Raw genomic sequence first — 21,185 nt, 5'->3', positions numbered from 1 at the left:
CCACCGGACAGCAATGTAACGCTTCACTGGACTGTTCAAACGTCACTTAATGACTCCCTTTCCTCTGTATTATTGAATTTAATTGCTCCTTGTAGCTGCAGCAGAAAGTCATTCATAAACCATCATTCATTGTGTTGGAATTTGTGATAATTCACTTCGGTAGACTAAGGTCTGTTTGCTGACAATAACAATCTACTTAATTCACTGCTGTACTTTTAATAATATCAAATATACATTCAACTATTTTTTGTATGCATACAATAGTTAATAACTGTTTTGTAATTTCCACAATTATTACCATTGCGTATACTTTAGGTTTTGTTGGCAGGAAGTGGGAAAAAGACACACAAAAACATCGCCACTTAATATGTTAACAGCTTCTGTTTAATTACAGCGGCCCAACAAAGTGTCGGGTGATGAGTTTTGTGACCAGCTATTACCATATCAAACACTTTGTTCATCGTAAATTAACCATGATTAGCCCTTCCCAATATCACGTAATCATTTTGGTGTTATAAAAATTAACGATAGTCAAACCTCTCCGGGTTTGAATTATTCATAACAGATTCAAGATTTGATTATTCTTCAAGTATGTGGGAAAAATAACTATGGAGAAAAAGGTCAAAAATGTGGAATTTCTAATATAAGTTTTATGTACATTTGGTAGGAAACAGTAGGTTCCTATTTTATTACATTTTCAAACATAAGAGAAGAACTAAGTAGAACTTTTTCAGAGAAAAGCTCTCGGGCGACTGGTGACCCTCTTTTGTGAATTCCTGAGCACAAAGGAGTAGCAATATCAATAGAATATCTTCTACTAAAGTAAAACTGTGTAGCCCAAAGCTACACACCAGTTACATAAATAATCACATAAAATAAACGAACGATGACTTTAAGTGGCTAGTTAGACCATCACACATTTTATTCCTTGACTATAAAAGTGGCTAAATATATCTGTAATCTGGTTTAATCAAACATCTATATTTTGTTGTATTTATAACGGTCTTCAAAGTATTGGCAAGTAGTGAATTTCACAACATACCTTTAACTATTTACTAAAAATAAGTTCCTTCATACATAAAAACTTTAATTTTCATAACTGTATTGTTTGTAGAGGTAGCGATTCAGGAACCCCAAATAAAATGTTGTAAACATAAAACCGTGTTTTACCGAGAATAAGTTTAATATTTCCATTAGATTTGAGTAAAACAAATTTGTAATATCGACGTTGTTATTTTTTGGAAAAACATCCAAAATGTATTTCTCTAACCATGAAATTGGATTACGCTTCGGATGAAATAAATACGAAATAAATGAAACCACAGTGAGCAGCTGAGGGGACATATGAACAGCACCAGGACAGTCCGTTCTGTATTGAATCCTGAAAATAAAACGCTTTCAGCAAAGTGCGCTCACTTCCGAGTCTCTAATCCGGAATGATTAACTGAATCAGTCCTTTGTGTCGCCGCCCGGAGTGCAGATTTGTACGTCGCCATTTTACTGGATCTCCCTTATATTTATGTCCTGACAAATGTTGCCACTTTCCGTGATGATGAGTTTTATTGTTTTGAATTTTTTATTGTATGTCTTGGTGTTCTTTTGTCGAGGTGATTATGATTATAAAACTGAGAACTGATCTAGTTTTATAATGTTATATAATAATAAATATTTTAAATAACGAGTATTTTACTTTTACATTGATAATCGAATTTTAGGGATTTGAAATCACTGAACTGGTTAACTTATATATATATATTTATATTTAACAAGATCGGACTTTTTATATGTGATTAGGTTCTATCCAAGTACATTATTATTATTTTTTTATTTACTAAATTTGTTTTACACGTTATTGATACAAAGTTCACTCTAACGTTAACAATAATAAAAATACGAAGTAACTTAGCTATTCTTTAGTGACTAAATGTAATCACGGTATAAACATTACATCAAAGACTGACTAAATGTAATCACGGTATAAACATTACATCAAAGACAATTTTTATTTCTGTTACAAAAGTGATTAAATAACACATTAATTGGTATAGTGGTTAGAGCACGGAGATATCTGTGCAGGAGTACCAGGTGTTAACCCCGAGATTGGCCTTGAGCTACATTCTTGTGGACCCCCTTCAACTGTAGGACAAACCTATACAACACATAGAAAGATAGGTATCTGAAAAAAGGAGAGTTGTTGTATTTGAGGTACTGCCTCCACTAAAAGTCATGTAACATTTTCACTGTTATGTCTATAAACCGCAAACATCACTGAAAGCTGCGCATGTTCAAGTTCCTGATTGTTACTGTTAGTGTTGTTATTGTATGATGATGTTTTGTCTTGATGTTACAGTGTCGATGTCCTCAGCGGAAGCGGTGGCCGGGGGTGTGGCCAAGCTACCCTGTGACCTCAGTCCATGCCTGATTGCTACTGTTGATGTTGTTATTGTACGATGATGTTATGTGTTGATGTTGCAGTGTCGATGTCCTCAGCGGAAGCGGTGGCCGGGGGTGTGGCCAAGCTACCCTGTGACCTCAGTCCATGCCTGATTGCTACTGTTGATGTTGTTATTGTATGATGATGTTATGTGTTGATGTTGCAGTGTCGATGTCCTCAGCGGAAGCGGTGGCCGGGGGTGTGGCCAAGCTACCCTGTGACCTCAGTCCATGCCTGATTGCTACTGTTGATGTTGTTATTGTATGATGACGTTATACAATATGATACATAATGTCATATTGTCATACATACATAATATACATAATGTCATACATAATGTCTTGATGTTGCAGTGTCGATGTCCTCAGCGGAGGCGGTGGCCGGGGGTGTGGCCAAGCTACCCTGTGACCTCAGTCCATGCCTGATTGCTACTGTTGATGTTGTTATTGTACGATGATGTTATGTGTTGATGTTGCAGTGTCGATGTCCTCAGCGGAGGCGGTGGCCGGGGGTGTGGCCAAGCTACCCTGTGACCTCAGTCCATGCCTGTTTGCTACTGTTGATGTTGTTATTGTATGATGATGTTATGTGTTGATGTTGCAGTGTCGATGTCCTCAGCGGAAGCGGTGGCCGGGGGTGTGGCCAAGCTACCCTGTGACCTCAGTCCATGCCTGATTGCTACTGTTGATGTTGTTATTGTATGATGACGTTATACAATATGATACATAATGTCATATTGTCATACATACATAATATACATAATGTCATACATAATGTCTTGATGTTGCAGTGTCGATGTCCTCAGCGGAGGCGGTGGCCGGGGGTGTGGCCAAGCTACCCTGTGACCTCAGTCCATGCCTGATTGCTACTGTTGATGTTGTTATTGTACGATGATGTTATGTGTTGATGTTGCAGTGTCGATGTCCTCAGCGGAAGCGGTGGCCGGGGGTGTGGCCAAGCTACCCTGTGACCTCAGTCCATGCCTGATTGCTACTGTTGATGTTGTTATTGTATGATGACGTTATACAATATGATACATAATGTCATATTGTCATACATACATAATATACATAATGTCATACATAATGTCTTGATGTTGCAGTGTCGATGTCCTCAGCGGAGGCGGTGGCCGGGGGTGTGGCCAAGCTACCCTGTGACCTCAGTCCATGCCTGATTGCTACTGTTGATGTTGTTATTGTACGATGATGTTATGTGTTGATGTTGCAGTGTCGATGTCCTCAGCGGAGGCGGTGGCCGGGGGTGTGGCCAAGCTACCCTGTGACCTCAGTCCATGCCTGATTGCTACTGTTGATGTTGTTATTGTATGATGATGTTATGTGTTGATGTTGCAGTGTCGATGTCCTCAGCGGAAGCGGTGGCCGGGGGTGTGGCCAAGCTACCCTGTGACCTCAGTCCATGCCTGATTGCTACTGTTGATGTTGTTATTGTATGATGATGTTATGTGTTGATGTTGCAGTGTCGATGTCCTCAGCGGAGGCGGTGGCCGGGGGTGTGGCCAAGCTACCCTGTGACCTCAGTCCATGCCTGATTGCTACTGTTGATGTTGTTATTGTACGATGATGTTATGTGTTGATGTTGCAGTGTCGATGTCCTCAGCGGAGGCGGTGGCCGGGGGTGTGGCCAAGCTACCCTGTGACCTCAGTCCATGCCTGATTGCTACTGTTGATGTTGTTATTGTATGATGATGTTATGTGTTGATGTTGCAGTGTCGATGTCCTCAGCGGAGGCGGTGGCCGGGGGTGTGGCCAAGCTACCCTGTGACCTCAGTCCATGCCTGATTGCTACTGTTGATGTTGTTATTGTATGATGATGTTATGTGTTGATGTTGCAGTGTCGATGTCCTCAGCGGAGGCGGTGGCCGGGGGTGTGGCCAAGCTACCCTGTGACCTCAGTCCATGCCTGATTGCTACTGTTGATGTTGTTATTGTATGATGACGTTATACAATATGATACATAATGTCATATTGTCATACATACATAATATACATAATGTCATACATAATGTCTTGATGTTGCAGTGTCGATGTCCTCAGCGGAGGCGGTGGCCGGGGGTGTGGCCAAGCTACCCTGTGACCTCAGTCCATGCCTGATTGCTACTGTTGATGTTGTTATTGTATGATGACGTTATACAATATGATACATAATGTCATATTGTCATACATACATAATATACATAATGTCATACATAATGTCTTGATGTTGCAGTGTCGATGTCCTCAGCGGAGGCGGTGGCCGGGGGTGTGGCCAAGCTACCCTGTGACCTCAGTCCTCCACTCGTGGGAGATAAGGTCCACCTAGTCATCTGGTACAAGGAGTCTATAGATCTCCCCATCTACAGGTAATCTTACGTGATTTGATGTATGATTAACAGATTTATTTTAAAGAAGCTGTAGGCCTATAGGTTTAATAAAGTTCAATAGAGTTTATACACACAGTTACCAGTAGATACAGTGTTATCTGCCAACGATTTACTATTTTTCACATCTATAGAAGTTCTATATAAAGAAGCAGCAGATCAGTTCTGGCATTCAGTAAACTAAAACTGCAAAACTTTACTTTTCTTATAAATGGTGGATATGTATGTACTCCTGTAACTTCTAGTGCAACTAGAAAACCTACAACCAGTACTACCATGTGCGATTGTCAACAACGTTAGCCTTAAAATTAACAAATGGACAGTTCTCAAGAGACCGTATTTGGAGCACCTTAATTTTTTTGACTGTTCATTATAATCCTTATAACTCACAATAAAAAATACACTCCTTAGAAACAACATCTTTGGAAACTGCATTTCAGGATATGCTATATTTGTTTAGGTTTTGTGAACTATAATACAACCACGTATTTGTATTAACTACCCACATACTCTCACCTATATGCTTGTGTACAGCTACGACGTCCGCGGCAAGTCGGCCGAGGGTCCCCGCCATTGGTCCGAGAACACCGTCCTCGGCAGCAGAGCGTTCTTCCGCACCAACGACGCGCCAGCCAAGCTCACCCTTGAGAGTGTGAAGGAGTCCGACGCGGGTGTCTACCGCTGCCGCATCGACTTTAAGAAGTCACCAACCAGGAACACCCAGGTCAACCTTACAGTCATCAGTGAGTATCGGGGAAAGTGAAGTAAAAATAAATATCGTTGACTAATTTTGCTGTGACCAAAAAATAAAATGTACGTTTAAATGAGAAATGAGTATTCAGTTTTAGATTAATATTACACACGTTTTGTTTTACAGTCATTAGAATTTCTTAAGAATAGGAAACGGTTGAAAACTCAACCTCATTTCTGTATATGCCTTTATTAATAACATTTAATAACATAATCAATTGATAATAATTCCATCCAACCCCGCTTTTAAACGATTCAATGGGATTCAGCTTTGTATAAGAGGTGCAGACGTTATTGGTATTCAACACATAAGCTATCTATCAAAAATAAAATCTTCAAAGATGAAAATGTTATCGTACCTTTGTACATATCATTAGGTTCCTTAAAGGTTGTATATTAATTTGATGAAATGACATTAAATAGATTAAAACTAATTTACTTACACGTTGTTTTCCAGTTCCACCAGATCAAGTAACAATACTTGATGAGAAGGGTGATCACATTCCGGACTACATGTTGGGGCCTTACAACGAAGGATCGTCAATAGACATCACCTGTATATCTACAGGAGGTGCGTCTAGCGTTGTTAAACTATAGTAGACATTGGAAACGTTTTAGGAACAGCTACAGTTATATTCTTTCATTCTTTGATAATGGGGTATTGTAGCTTAGTTTTAAGTGTGAATATTAAATATTTAAAGCTATATTTTTCTTGTGACGTGTTGGTTTTTATTATTTTTTTTTGTATAAACCATCTTTGAAAGCTAATACTGGTATACATAAATAAGACATCTAGTACCTTTTATAAGGAGAAATTACAAATAAATGTTACTTAAAACCATAACACAATTATTATAACTTTCCTATCCAAAGGAACAAGATGGACTTCTTACAATATGCGGTACACACATATTTGTGGACGTATGTGTAATGTGTTGTATGTTCAGGTCGTCCTGTGCCACGAGTGACGTGGTGGCAAGAGAACGCGTTGCTCGACGACTCGTACGAGGTCCTGGCAGAACGGAGAGTCAAGAATATACTGAGTCTAGAGAAGGTGGAGCGAAGACATCTACACATGGTCTTCACCTGCCAGGCCTCCAATAACAATCTGGTGGCTCCAATATCTAATGCCATCACTCTAGATCTCAACTGTACGTATTCACTTAATTACTACGTCATTAACCGACTGGTATGTCCGACTATAACTGTACCATTGCTCTCTCACTGATCAACGATTCATTTAATTTTAAGCTTGTTTATTTAAGCTGACATGAATAAAGACTTCTAACTTTATTATTTTGCTACCAACTGTCTATACAGAAATATTGACTGTATTATCAGTTTTTATAAAATGGAAACTTTAAAGGTCTCGTTCCTCAGATTACTGATTTTCTCAATATCATTGCATATTTTGACGGATGATTTTTTTGTTTTGATAAAAGGTTGAATTCCATCGCGTAATATAGTATTCACTACATAACGAAAGTAGCTATTTCCGATAACAGCTGATATCAAAGAAAGTAATTGTTTCCAAGCTCTAATTTAAAGCGAGGTAAAAACGATCAGCTGATTTTACCTCGCTCTAAATTCACCTTCCCTCGATCTTGATTAGTTCTTTATTTAATTACTACGCATGGTAATGTTTTGTTATGGTTTATTTTAACGGTTTTAATCAGATGTTTTCATTGTTGCACAATCTAAATGCACACAGAAACAGGCATTAGTTCGTTTCTTTGTGTTTTCAGCTTGTTGTACGTGTTTTAAATTGCTCAAAATACGTCTAACATTCCTGATGATTTGATGAAAAAAGCTTAAACTAAAAAACCTTCCTCTAGAGAAATTCCGGGAAATATTATAAAGAAGAATACAGACAGTTTATGGACTGGTAGGGCCTACAAAGTATAAAATGTTGAACTAAATAAATTAAGCTACGAAGTATTTATTAATATATTTATCTGAAAAATCAATAATCATGAAACCTTAAATGTTGTAAAGTTAATTTTCTATTGTAAAGAGTTGTCTAAAACTAAAATAAGATGTGAATGCTACAAAATATCAAAGAAATTTACAATTTTCTTTTATCTAGAATCTTTACATATATTTTAAACTTCCCTTAAAACTCTAATGGGGCTATATTATTTCTCACAATCTTTCTGCTTATCTATCATAAAACAACTCATTTGTCTCTAACTGTGCATGGCACTATTTTGTTTAACCAAGAAAAAGTAATGACATGATTAATGCAGACCAAATATGATTGATCTTGTCTGGAATTTATGATAATCAACAATTTTGGGCATAATCATTGTCAGAGGCATTTTTATGAGATAATAATGGACGTTAAAGGCCGCAATTGTAGATCATTACGGGTGTTTAATACTGATGATTACGGTACGCCCTAGGCCGTGTTGTAATGTATTCATCAAAGAGAGCCCTCACTACATGGGCCACATTTGTACTTAAAACTGATTAAAACCCGGGCAAGGTAATTATCATCACTATTGAGTCATTACAGGCACACGTTTAACATACAGTTACACCCCTCATTATCGAACTGCGAAATTCTAAACAATATTATTGACCAACTAGGTATTTCGTGTCAACATAATCAAATATATTGCAATAGTTTAAAGCTGTATTTTATCCTTATTTAATGGCAAATAAAATTGCTTTATTAATTATACAGTTTAGATCGCTTAACTTTCGTATCGATATATATATATATCGATCTTTTACACCGTAGTACACACATTAGGAATCTTATAGTGTCACGAAAAACTGCTTCACAAGCTGTACAAGTTGGTTATAAATTGATTACGTTTTAGGAGTCATACGATAATGTAATGACGCGTAAAAAGCATCGATCTCTATTACAACATTTTTAATACTACAATTTATTAACTAAAAAGGTAGGTTATTAACTAAAAAAGGGTTTTAGTAACAATTTACACTTTCTATAGTCCAGTTTAACGTAAAAACTTATGTAAATGTTTTTGCATTTTCCTCAAAAATCACAAATTCAAAATTTATATCGCATACAGAATAACGGCTTGTACAGAATACAAATAAATATTAAATAAATACAAATATTTTGGATAAATCTTCATCTATCTGTTATTTTCTACCTGTGAGGGTATAGGAATCTAAATTGGTGCCATTTAGTCACCAAAACTTAGTAGTTTAACACATAAACATTTTTAACACCAACTTCGTTCCACCCTGTATATGTCATTTCTTTATATATTGTTAAAAGTGTGGCTTTATTTTAATTTCTCTCATAGGCCTAATACCTTTTGATGTATAGTTTTGACGGTACATTTGCTATGTATTTTTTTCAATTTGTACATTCAATATTGGATAGACCATGTTGTAACTGGCAAAAATAACAATTGATTTAATATACCAGTTCAATTGGTAAATTATGACGTATTTTTACAAATTATAATACTTAAAATACAAAAAATATACTCATTGAATGTCAAATGTGACAAAAACATGGCTATTATTTAAAACATAATAATCGTTTTAAATACGGTTTAATACTATAAAAATAAACAAATAATTATCCTCTAAATATTTGTCACTCGCTTATTGACTGTTGGGGATTAGGAAATTCGTATGCACTTACTAATGCATTTGGAAACATGGTACTTCCGAGTTTCGTGTTTTTTGGATGAGTCAACAACTGTAAAAAATGTTTGCGTGTGACCAATACGCACAGTGCGTATCGAATGTACATACTACAGGGCGTCATGCACTCACAGTCGGTGCTTGTAAAAAGCTGGTGGAAAATATTTCATAGGTTGCGGCCATCAAGCTGAAAACATTGGCGACATTTATAACTCTTTTGCACCTCGCTGTCATTTGCATGGAGGCCTTCAGAGATTTAATTAATAAAACTCGAGCGATGTATTTTGTCATCAAATGTGTTTTAAGGAGGAATTAACCACGGAATTTCACTTTCAATTGTGAATGGTTGTTCCATTTTTATTTTAACAGTATTATGAATTCATTAGAAATTGCATATAATCATACAAGGATGTTTTTGTAATCTATTGTTGTACATTTCTATACAATTAGGGGAAACTAGTGTATTAAATATATTGAAGTATATTAAAATATATTAATAAACTGGTTTTAATTCAATATTTTTCCTCAATATGTCTTTAATACTTTAATATGTACATTGAGATGGTAGTGTAGTGAATCGTTCAGTTATGACTTAAAGTTGGTGAATTACTAATTTATATTTGACAACGTTTCAAAGGTACTCTTCTTTATAATACTCCACGATTGCACATTGACGCATAATCCTCGCTAAATACCCGAGACTCGCACAGACGTGGCTACTGTACCAAGTTTAGTCAGCTATGTATTATGCAGGGTGACAGAACAAACTGCTACCATTCCTCATTTAAACTGCCTCCCAGTCTTGTAATAAAGCTAACACATGAGTTTGCTCCGTAGGATGGAGTGGTGCTACTATTGCACTATGATTCTCTGTTTCTGCTCACTCTTATAGCTTGATTGCAACAGTTGTTCAAACTTACTTATAGATAATAAACAACCTGCTACAGATGTTTGCCGCATTTGTTAACACAACGTGGCAATCGTTGAAGTAATATAACTGTTGATAGAATATTTGAATATTAATACAACTAGACATTCCATCCCCATGTTAAATTTGTAAACAGATTTTTTACCAAAATCGTCGTAGTTGATGTGAGCCACCGACAGATTATGCTGATCTAAATTACTGATTTCTGTTGAATACACAATCTTTGTTTACCAATCCAAACTGATGGAATTACTTATTGTGAGCTGTAGCAACTGTTATGACCCATCAACTTGGCCAGTAACAAAAAATAAGGTATAAAATAGAGTTTTAGTCTCTAGCGCATTCTGTGACTGGCTCACACAACTAAGTTCTTAAAAAAAATGGCTACAGCTGGTCCATATAGATGGGATGTCTAAGTATCCAATAGAATATAATATTTGCGCCGAATACGCTGTTTGGACTTTTCCTTAGTAGTTCATCAGTTAAATTTTTGGCTAAACTATTTACCAAAACTATTTACATGGATCAAAAAAGTTCCTGTCATGAAATTAAAGACGAAAATAATTACAAAATCTGAAAAAATCATTAGTTATATTGTACAGCGCTTCTACCTTGCTGGCCACAAATTAATTTTTGACAAAACGTAACTAAAATTTAAACTTGTAAGTTAAAAGACCCAAATGAAAATAAAATATGAATATAGGCCTACCAACAAAAAATATTGCTGTTATAACAACAAAATGTTGTTACCGTGTGGACTGTAAAAAGTTGTAAACACAAGCTACAGTCCAGTATTGGAGCTCGTAAATAAACAAACCGACTGCAGTAACAAGACCTCTTGTTGTGTTTTAAACATTTTTATAAAATGCTTGGTTGTTAAAGCAGTTTGTCCACAAAATATCGTCGAATAAAAATATGTTACGCTTCCATAAATAAGAGTAAAACTTGTAGTGACTTTAGAAATCGTTTGGCCCTACGAACAAAAATTTACCGTGGAGTTTATTTCACAAACTTGCTAAGGCTAAATTGTATATAAACATTATTAAAAAATGCAGGATGGTATTAATCTGGTATAGTACATTAGTTACGTCAATTAAGTAGTAATAAAATAGAATCATGCTATAGGCCGCTCTTGACAAATGTTTGTAATTAAATTAGTCAAGTTAGTAGTTAAGTTATTAGTTAAGTTATTCGTTAATTTATTAGTTAAGTGTGTTGAAAGTGTTTTACAGTTTTCAAATGTGTTTCTTGGGAAAAATATCCACACTTACAAAAGCTGGAACGAAAAAAAAATCTACTAGGTATTAGCAACAAACATACACAAAATGTTTTAAGGTTTTCACCGAAGCACATTTGAGAAATAATTAAAAGATTCAACTACTTGCACCTGATATTACTATGCAACTAAAAACGACATTATTAACAATAAAAATCATTTTCTAAATAGACTGCAGCTTCAGATGAGCACCATAATACCTGATTTACTTTGTTTAATAAATTACGTTGATACATTTACCAGCTCAGATTTAGTGTCATCCCTTTAGACATCCATATAAAATCTGGTAATTTAAATGTTGATTGTTGTTGGTATTTTTTACATTTTTTTTGTACATTTTATCTAAGAATTTATATTCTTGTATCTTATGCTGTTTTCACTAATGTGAGCTGTGACACATTTCACTTTTGATACGACTATTTTATCAACTCATAGATTAACTACCCATTATCCTAAACCATCTAAACGTTATGAAATTTAAAAATCTAACAAAATGTGCACCACCCCAATAATATCAGTTTACCTTCTACCCGTTACAAGGTTTTGGTGATATAATAGTTTTCAACATTGTTTAGTACCAATGGTGGTTTTTGCAATAAAATAAATTAACCGGTGAAAAATTCAAAATAAACTAATACACATTTTCCAATGTCTTTTTGGTAAAATGTCATATTCACTTAAAATCTATAGAAGATTTTGTTACGATTTGTTCAAATTGTGTAAACAATGAAGTCTGTGATAAACTAATAACAACTTGACGTATCTCAGTGCGACCGCTGTGGGCGAAGCTGGTTGGTGACAACAGGCCGCTGTCTTCAGAGCAAACCTACGAGATCAGCTGTCAAGTGGGTGGTGCCAGGCCTCCCCCTACCATCACTTGGTACAAGGGTAGTACGCTGCTCAGGAACACCAGGGAGATGGTGAGGAGGACCTCTTATTACATATACAAGATAGGGTTGCCATACACTTTTTGATTTGACAATGAACAGGGATTACGGTATAAATCAAAATGTACGTTGATATCCTTACTAGTTGGTTTCATCAGTTCAACTAATTGGCTAAAGATATCAACATTTAGTTAAACTACCTAAGATTTCTAAGTTCTCGTCGAGAAAAAATTTTAGTACTTCAACTATTTTCCTTTATTTTAACAACTAAAAGTGGTGTATGTTTTTGAATTTCGTTATTGACTTATAACCTTTTGTCACCTAGCGCTACGCAAAAACATAGTGCTCTTGTTTAGAGTGATTTATTTAACTTTGGGACACCTGCGAAATCCAGCTTCCATACAGTTATCTAAACACTATTTTAAAAAACGTCCATTTTGTTAATAATATTTGAAACTTGTACCATTTAAGTTTGTTTTTAATGTAGGCTACTTTACAAACTAGTTTAGTACTAAAACTATAGTATTTCAAGAATCGTTTGAGCAAACCTTACACGACATGCTTGACCAAAATCGAACATTTTCGTTTTAAATCAATGTTATTTAATAAAATAAAATGACTTAATTAGAAGTGGTCCAAGATCATGACTGGGCTTTTATGTCAACTTATGTAACAGGCCTAGATAGAAAACAAAAGTAAAATATCCAGATACATACAAACTACTTTAAATATTTTAAATTTGTATTTAACGATGTACTCGTAAGTATAAGGGGAATGCTTAAACTTAAATATCCCAAAATAAATATTTGAATGTTTATAGATTGTTTGTTAATTTAACACCAGTCAGGGAACAGCATTTTATATCCTTCATATAACTGACGTTTTAACAGAACGTTAATTATTATGCATCATTTTTATTTTCCTAGGCCTTATGAACCGTTTGGATCAGATAAATATAAAAATGCTTGTGACAAATGATTTTTAAACAGTTGAATTGTGTTTCCAGACGACAGGTAACGGCAACATCACAGTCTCCACCCTGACATTTTCTCCTGTCATGGAGGACTCCGGCAAGACCCTCGTATGTCGCGCCTCCTCTGCTACTATACCTGGCAGTGAGCTGGAGGACTCCTGGATCCTCAACATCTTTCGTAAGTATACGTTTATAATCTTATACTATGTTCTAACAGGTTATCTTAAAACGTTAAATATCTAAGTACAGAGTAGCAATGCAGCTCTATAACTTCTATACGAGATATTTATTCTGATACAGGTTGTGTGTTGCAGATGTGCCTTTGGTGACGTTGGAGCTCGGAAGCAATTTGAACGCTAGCACAATACGAGAAGGGGTCGATGTGTACTTTGAGTGTAACATTAAGTCAAACCCTTGGGTCTACCGGGTCAGTTGGCGGCACAATGTAGGTATCCTCGTATCAACTTAGTGACCTTACACGGTTGATTGATTTACAAACTAAAGTATCCTAAGCTAAAGTAACTAAAGTATGAGATATCAAATTCCTAAGAATTATGCTATCATACAATTTTGAGATTAAAAAATATTTTAATAAAATTTACCAGTGCATTTTTCCGTGACTTCATTTCATTATGAAGAAAAAATGAAAATATTTTACTTTTTTCTTGAATATTCTTATTAGAACGGCAATTTTATCAAACGTCATAACCTTAAAAAGACCATTAAGTTCTATAAAACTGTTTCAACCCATGTAATTAATTATTTGTTACCTATTCGACATTTAAACCTATTCAATCACATTATATTACAAACAGTAAATTTTCTTTGTGAATTAAATGATATATAATAACATCGTATTTACTTAATTTTAAGGATTGTTGTGTGCGCTTTAGTAATGTGATAGTCGTATGTAGAACTCCTGCTCAGGCATGATGCGGGTGGATTCGCACAGTTGAGTAGCTTGTTTACGACGCGATGTTTACTAGGGTGTGACCCTGGTCAACAACGCCAGTGCAGGAACCATCGTGCAGAACCAGAGTCTGGTGCTGCAGAGCGTGTCCAGGGCGAGGGCCGGGCTGTACACGTGCGTGGGTAGCAACCAGGAGGGCGATGGCGAGAGCAACCCCGTGCCTCTAGACGTCAAATGTAAGCTCTTCATCTTGTCAACTCTTGTTATAGGTCTTAGTAGCAGTTGGTATTGTTGAGAAATGTTATAATATGTTTGTTTACTTGTCATGGCTATGTAGAACATTTTTCACTCAAGCCAAAATTAGAGAATGTGTGTGTTTTCTCGAGTTTAAGGGTACAGACGTAGTTAGGATCTTTTAAGAGATTGACCCTCCGAAAGCCGGTGAAATAATTTAAGTATTTTCAGCTATGGCAAAGGCATTCCTACTATACCATAATATGTCTTTAAAATGTTGTTTGTTCTTAAATTTAGGATTTTGTTTACACACTTCCTTAGTTTTCTACGAATAATTAAACTCACTGAATATAAACTTGTTTACTTATACCCAACATTTACTTGCTAGACTAGTAATATAATCAATAATGAAAGTACATAATTTCCCAACATAAAGCACAGTCTGCAACGAGAGATCATTCGACACAACGCCATGATCAATGCGCGTTATGTGACACAGACTGTTCTACCCGCTCTGAATACATTGCACCGCTTGCCATATTTCGTCTCTTTTGCTCTCTCTTGAAAATATTTATACTGTATTTTCTACATTTGTTTGACAAATGTGGTATACTTAGTAGAGCAAAACGAAATACACTACACTATATGCATATGTTTTATTAAAATTTCTTAAACTATATTTTACAATCTTTTGGTACTTTATGCGTATCGTGTAAAAATATATTTTGTTTAATTAGAAAGTAAAATGAAACATTAATATAAATAAATTATTATTTCTTAAAAAATCGAGGGAAAAATAATAATTATTTTTTTTTATTTGTCTTGTTAATCGCACTTTTTTATCACTTACTATGATAAATAACTCACAAATCGTTAAAAACTTTTCCCAATTATAATGGGAGATTACCGTATGTGCGTTATATAATATGAAACTAAAATAGAAATATGTTTTCTTATAATATGTATAATATTTTTTCAATATGTTGGGGTCGATGTTACAGTCGCGCCAGTCTGTAAGCCTAACCAGCAGACGGTGGTGGGGGTGGCGCGGCACGAGGTGGCCAAAGTGTTGTGCGAGCTAGAGGCCAACCCTCCAGACATCTCGTTCACCTGGAGGTTCAACAACAGCGGAGAGACGTGGGACTTGCCCCACAGCCACGTCGCCTCAGAGAAGACCCGCAGCATCGCCTCGTACACGCCCAGGACCGAGGTGGAGTACGGCACGCTGCTATGCTGGGGCAGGAACGAGCTGGGTTCTCAGCAGCATCCATGTGTCTTCCATATCATACCGGCGGGTAAGTTATACAACCAACCAAACAGCTGTTAAATATGTCAGAATAAAGCATTATTGTTAGAAAATAAATTATATTTGAGTATAATTGATACATACGTTTTATATTAATACTGTAGAAATGAATGAAGACTAATCGAATTACCTTAAATAGACTTGTTCGCCGATTTAGGTTTCCTGTAATATCTTATATAGCAGAGTTTTAAATATTCATTGTAATATTGGTTCTAAAATGTTACTATTACTAATTACATTTTCTAAATTTATTGTTTTAAAACTACGCAACGTTTCTGGAGACAAATCAGCTCATCCCGTTTTCAAGTGAAATTCATAAACTACATTAATCATGAAGATATATGGAATTCACTTGAAAATAGGAGGATCCACCTCCAGAAACGTTCTTTAGTTTTAAGGACAAGAGAAGTTGGAAAATTACCATTGATAACAGTAACATATCTTGTATCCTCACTGTTTTTCCCCTTTACGGGTATTAGATCAATCATTTTAGCACACAATAATCTATGAGTTAAATTCTAACACATTCTACAGATGAAACAAGGTCTAAACCCGTGAAAAACATTTACAGAATTTGTCCTTTAATTAGTGCTAGATTAAAATCAGATTTCAACTAATTACCTCATCGCTAACCGTGGTTTATAGGAAGGCCGGATCCTTTGGAGAACTGCACGATACAGAACCAGACTGCAGATTCGCTGCATGTGGAGTGTGATGAAGGCTTCAACGGTGGTCTGCCTCAAGAGTTCGTCATGGAGGTGTACGATTCTCAGTCTCAGGTGTTGGTCAGTAACGTGTCCAGCCACGCGAGTGTGTTCCTGGCCTCAGGTCTACCGTCAGGACTAGGCTTTGACATCATCGTGTACTCCATCAACAGCAAGGGCCCAAGTGACGTCACCCACCTCAGTGCGCACACGCTCAAGTCAGCTGCGCGCCGCACGGGCCAGAGTAAGTTGGCCTCCTCAAAGGTATTTAAGTAACAATTAATGAGTGTTTCATGAAAACTTATCCTTTCAACTACAAAACACATATGCTGAATTTACATCCACATAACACTTTAATGTATAAAAAGCTCCAAATGAGTTTCAGTGTTTTAAAAGTGGATGGAGGAACGGGTAAGACTTTAAATTTGCCACCAAAGAGGCTGACCTAATAGCGTTATTATGTAATTTGCAAGACTATATCACATGTTTGTTTAGTGGCACACATAACGTACACACACTTGACACAAAACGTATTGTGTATAATATGTTACTGAGAAGGGGCGAAGAGTCGATATCGCTTTTAATACATAAGTTTTAAATATACTTGAATGTTTTGACGAAGTGTTGCGCATGTTTCAGCAGCGATCCCGGAAGCCATAGAGCTGACGCCTCTCCTAGGTGTTCTAGGAGGTATTGTGGTCACCCTCATAGTGATCGCTTGTGGCATCGTGCTAGTGCTGAGACTAAGAGGCAAGGACTGCGATGAGAAACACAACAAGACAATCATGGCTCCTGACCTCAAACGGTCCAACGAGAGCATGGACAGTCTCGAAAAGAACCCTGATATTATCCCTCAAAACACAGGTGCTCATGTTGTTAGGGAATAGTGTACTTGAATGAAAATTCTAATAATTATTTTTAACTGACCGTAACCTTATTGTTGGCTTATGAAGTAAAACTAGATACGGTACTGACGATCTAGAAATGGATTTGACTGACATCAACCTATTTTATTATCAACATTAATCATTTATTTATTAATTATTGGCTTACTAATTGCTTTGAAGTAAGGTTGTGGCATTCTACAGATATACGTTAGGTATACATTTTCAGCCGATTAATAATGACAAAGTTTTAAAACGATTCAAAATAATTTAATAAAATATGTCATATAACTTTATTCACGTTTTTGATGGAATGTGATTTTTTTCCATAGCGACATATTTATTGTAGCTCCTTGAGCCGCTTTAAGTATATTTAGCGAACAAATTTTGAAATATTAATATCAATAATGCAAATTTAAGAAAATACCACTGGTGTACGTGTAACAAGTTCATGTTTACTTAGCCTATTTGCTTTTCAGATTATCACGAAGACGAACGGGCGTTTGAAAAATTGAATTCAAGGCTCTATCCTTCAAATCTGATAACTATTGAGGGGAGGAGAAAAACAGGGGTAAGTAACTAATAAATAATATTAGCAGCCTACACAGTATAATTTTAACTATTCTTAGTCTTAAAAATTATTTTTTTATGTAATAGTACTTAGTTATAGGTCAATAAACTATACAAATATAAAATAACAAGTAGGGTAAGTATTTAGTGTTGTATTTGCGGTTGGCAGAGACTTAAAGAAATGAGGTCAGTGCTAAAGGACTAAAATATGAATTTTCGGATAGGGAACATTTGAAATCTTAGGAATATTGTTATAGTATGTTGGTTGGACGACTATTTTGTAAGACAATTGATTTAATTTGAATATTTTATCAACTCTTTTTTGCATATTTGAAAAATGCTGGAATCACAATAACACCAAAAAATATTAAGGTCTTAGAAAAATTATAATAACTATAGTGAATAATGGACATGTTCTATATAGAAAGAGGAGGTGACGTACGCAGAGCTACAGCTAGGGGGCGCAGGTGGCCTGTACGGCCCCATGGTGACGTCATCTCGGCCCCCTATACACGGCGCAGGCGCAGATGAGCAGACAGTTTACGCGCAGATAGACGCGTCGCTCTGTCACGTGACCGCCGAGACGCCTCTCATCAGCCACGCGAGAGAGAGCACGGTATAGCTTGTATATGTGTTGCATGGTTAGTACAACTACTTGTGCTTTGGCTTGAAACCCAACCCAGCCCCACACCTCGTCCTGATCATTTACTTTTAGAATCTTTAGTTTTTTATTCGATTTAGTTTTGACTGTGACGAAATAGTGTATGTATGCTATGGTCTGAGACAACCATGTTCTGTTGCATTTTGATGCTTTAATGTTCATTATTCAGTTATGAGTAAAAATATTTGTTTAGTAGGTGAGTTTGCCGGTAATTTTATTTGAACGCAGAACATATTTTCAAGTTACTTAAGCAGCAAACTACTTTGCCATAAATAATATTAGGAACTAGTTTTACGTGACAACAAATATTTGTATAATAGTTAATTACAATACAGGAAATCTAACAACAAAACTAATACCAGTTCAAGTATCGTAACTTGATTATCTAATCCAAAATACAAATTAATCCTTTTTTGTGAGATATAATAGAAATCAACTTGATTTTAATTAAAATTGAGCATGGTATATATTTTTTAAATTCATGTTAAAAGAAAACATGTTACTGTCTAAAAACACTATAATACACACACAAAACATAGTACTATATTATACATTTTTACAGTACAATACACTATTAATATTTTTAACTGAAAAAATACTTTATACAATGATTTTAGTAAATTAGTTTACACGGTTAGTACAATATACTCGTAATTTGTTGCAAATTAGCATAAAGATGTGCTAAATTCTGCTATTCGAGATTAATGATATTAGCATTGTTTTGTAGAGTAACAAAGAATGCGATTGAGGCTTGGTAGGTAGATGTGTGTTATTAGCAAAAACCTATTGGAGTACATATTTTTTATTACATTTAGTAATATATTTGAAGATTGTTTCAAATGTTTGTGAGGAGTTGTAGAGTTGTAAAGTAATTGTTTCAATTGCATGTACATCCTTAGCTCTAGACTACTACCTTAGACTTATTATATTTAAAAGTGGCTCTAAGAGGCTAAGACTAGACTTGTATATAATATAATGTCTAGGTGAGCACGTTGGAGCGTCAAAACCGTGACATCCGTGGACCTCCCCCGACTGTGAGCGCCACTCGCTTCTGACAGCCCCCGGAGCGGCCCTGGACTACGACGGAGCTGCTCTGAATAGCTGCCACTAGAGTAGTAACAGTGATATCATGTCTAGGTGAGCACGTTGGAGCGTCAAAACCGTGACATCCGTGGACCTCCCCCGACTGTGAGCGCCACTCGCTTCTGACAGCCCCCGGAGCGGCCCTGGACTACGATGGAGCTGCTCTGAATAGCTGCCACTAGAGTAGTAACAGTGATATCATGTCTAGGTGAGCACGTTGGAGCGTCAAAACCGTGACATCCGTGGACCTCCCCCGACTGTGAGCGCCACTCGCTTCTGACAGCCCCCGGAGCGGCCCTGGACTACGACGGAGCTGCTCTGAATAGCTGCCACTAGAGTAGTAACAGTGATATCATGTCTAGGTGAGCACTTTGGAGCGTCAAAACCGTGACATCCGTGGACCTCCCCCGACTGTGAGCGCCACTCGCTTCTGACAGCCCCCGGAGCGGCCCTGGACTACGACGGAGCTGCTCTGAATAGCTGCCACTAGAGTAGTAACAGTGATATAATGTCTAGGTGAGCACTTTGGAGCGTCAAAACCGTGACATCCGTGGACCTCCCCCGACTGTGAGCGCCACTCGCTTCTGACAGCCCCCGGAGCGGCCCTGGACTACGACGGAGCTGCTCTGAATAGCTGCCACTAGAGTAGTAACAGTGATATCATGTCTAGGTGAGCACGTTGGAGCGTCAAAACCGTGACATCCGTGGGCCTCCCCCGACTGTGACCGCCACTCGCTTCTGACAGCCCCCGGAGCGGCCCTGGACTACGACGGAGCTGCTCTGAATAGCTGCCACTAGAGTAGTAACAATGATATCATGTCTAGGTGAGCACGTTGGAGCGTCAAAACCGTGACATCCGTGGGCCTCCCCCGACTGTGAGCGCCACTCGCTTCTGACAGCCCCCGGAGCGGCCCTGGACTACGACGGAGCTGCTTTGAGTGGCTGCCACTAGAGTAGTAACAGTGATATCATGTCTAGGTGAGCACGTTGGAGCGTCAAAACCGTGACATCCGTGGGCCTCCCCCGACTGTGAGCGCCACTCGCTTCTGACAGCCCCCGGAGCGGCCCTGGACTACGACGGAGCTGCTCTGAGTGCTGCCGTGACGACCTTTCGGCCAGTTTTTGTTCATTTTGTACTTATAATCTCTGTAAAATATGACTGTAAATAACTGTAAATACTTTTTGTATTAGTAGCTTTTAATTGTACAAAGTTAAATAGACCATAAGGCTTACTGTAATTCGAACATTGTATAAGAAATAATATATCATAAGATTTAGCATACACTGTTTTTCCTTGTAATAATAATTTTGATACTTGATTCATTAAAAGAAACGATTGTTTAAATTAAGTCTGAAGCTGATTTAAAAATGGCCAGGCTCATGTCGTATGAAATCTAATACATTGCAAAGAAATTAATCTTCAGCATAAACTGATTTTAGATACTATGTGTTTAATGAAACAAAGCTAAATTTAGCTTTAAGTAATAATTATATATTTAAAACAAAAGTATATTATTAAATATCATAGAAAAACTTTATTTTCAAAACGGTATCATAAGAAAAAAAACTTTACGGAAG

General features: G+C 36.7%; 1 protein-coding gene across 2 annotated transcripts in view; it reads left to right on the top strand.

Annotated features, from left to right (window-relative positions):
- The window catches only part of LOC128982774 (nephrin-like), a 121,654-nt gene extending 101,388 nt beyond the window's left edge, over nucleotides 1-20,266 (top strand). The window contains exons 2-15 of one of the 2 annotated variants that reach the window (XM_054401741.1): nucleotides 4,661-4,793; nucleotides 5,346-5,554; nucleotides 6,019-6,132; nucleotides 6,509-6,712; nucleotides 12,164-12,315; nucleotides 13,289-13,433; nucleotides 13,570-13,700; nucleotides 14,242-14,401; nucleotides 15,401-15,694; nucleotides 16,351-16,653; nucleotides 17,049-17,273; nucleotides 17,773-17,864; nucleotides 18,288-18,479; nucleotides 19,508-20,266. In XM_054401741.1, coding sequence (XP_054257716.1) covers nucleotides 4,661-4,793; nucleotides 5,346-5,554; nucleotides 6,019-6,132; nucleotides 6,509-6,712; nucleotides 12,164-12,315; nucleotides 13,289-13,433; nucleotides 13,570-13,700; nucleotides 14,242-14,401; nucleotides 15,401-15,694; nucleotides 16,351-16,653; nucleotides 17,049-17,273; nucleotides 17,773-17,864; nucleotides 18,288-18,479; nucleotides 19,508-19,579 — 2,426 coding nt within the window. In that variant the 3' untranslated portion in view covers nucleotides 19,580-20,266. Of the gene's footprint in view, nucleotides 1-4,660; nucleotides 4,794-5,345; nucleotides 5,555-6,018; nucleotides 6,133-6,508; nucleotides 6,713-12,163; nucleotides 12,316-13,288; nucleotides 13,434-13,569; nucleotides 13,701-14,241; nucleotides 14,402-15,400; nucleotides 15,695-16,350; nucleotides 16,654-17,048; nucleotides 17,274-17,772; nucleotides 17,865-18,287; nucleotides 18,505-19,507 lie in introns of both variants that reach the window. The other variant, XM_054401742.1, reaches the window with a different exon arrangement.
- The last annotated feature ends 919 nt before the right edge of the window (nucleotides 20,267-21,185 follow it).

This window comes from Macrosteles quadrilineatus, unplaced genomic scaffold (assembly GCF_028750875.1).
Source record: "Macrosteles quadrilineatus isolate MER2022 unplaced genomic scaffold, UCM_ALF_1.0 Scaffold_1__1_contigs__length_201487025, whole genome shotgun sequence".
Lineage (NCBI taxonomy): Eukaryota > Metazoa > Arthropoda > Insecta > Hemiptera > Cicadellidae > Macrosteles > Macrosteles quadrilineatus.
This window is presented reverse-complemented; position numbering and strand designations above follow the sequence as displayed.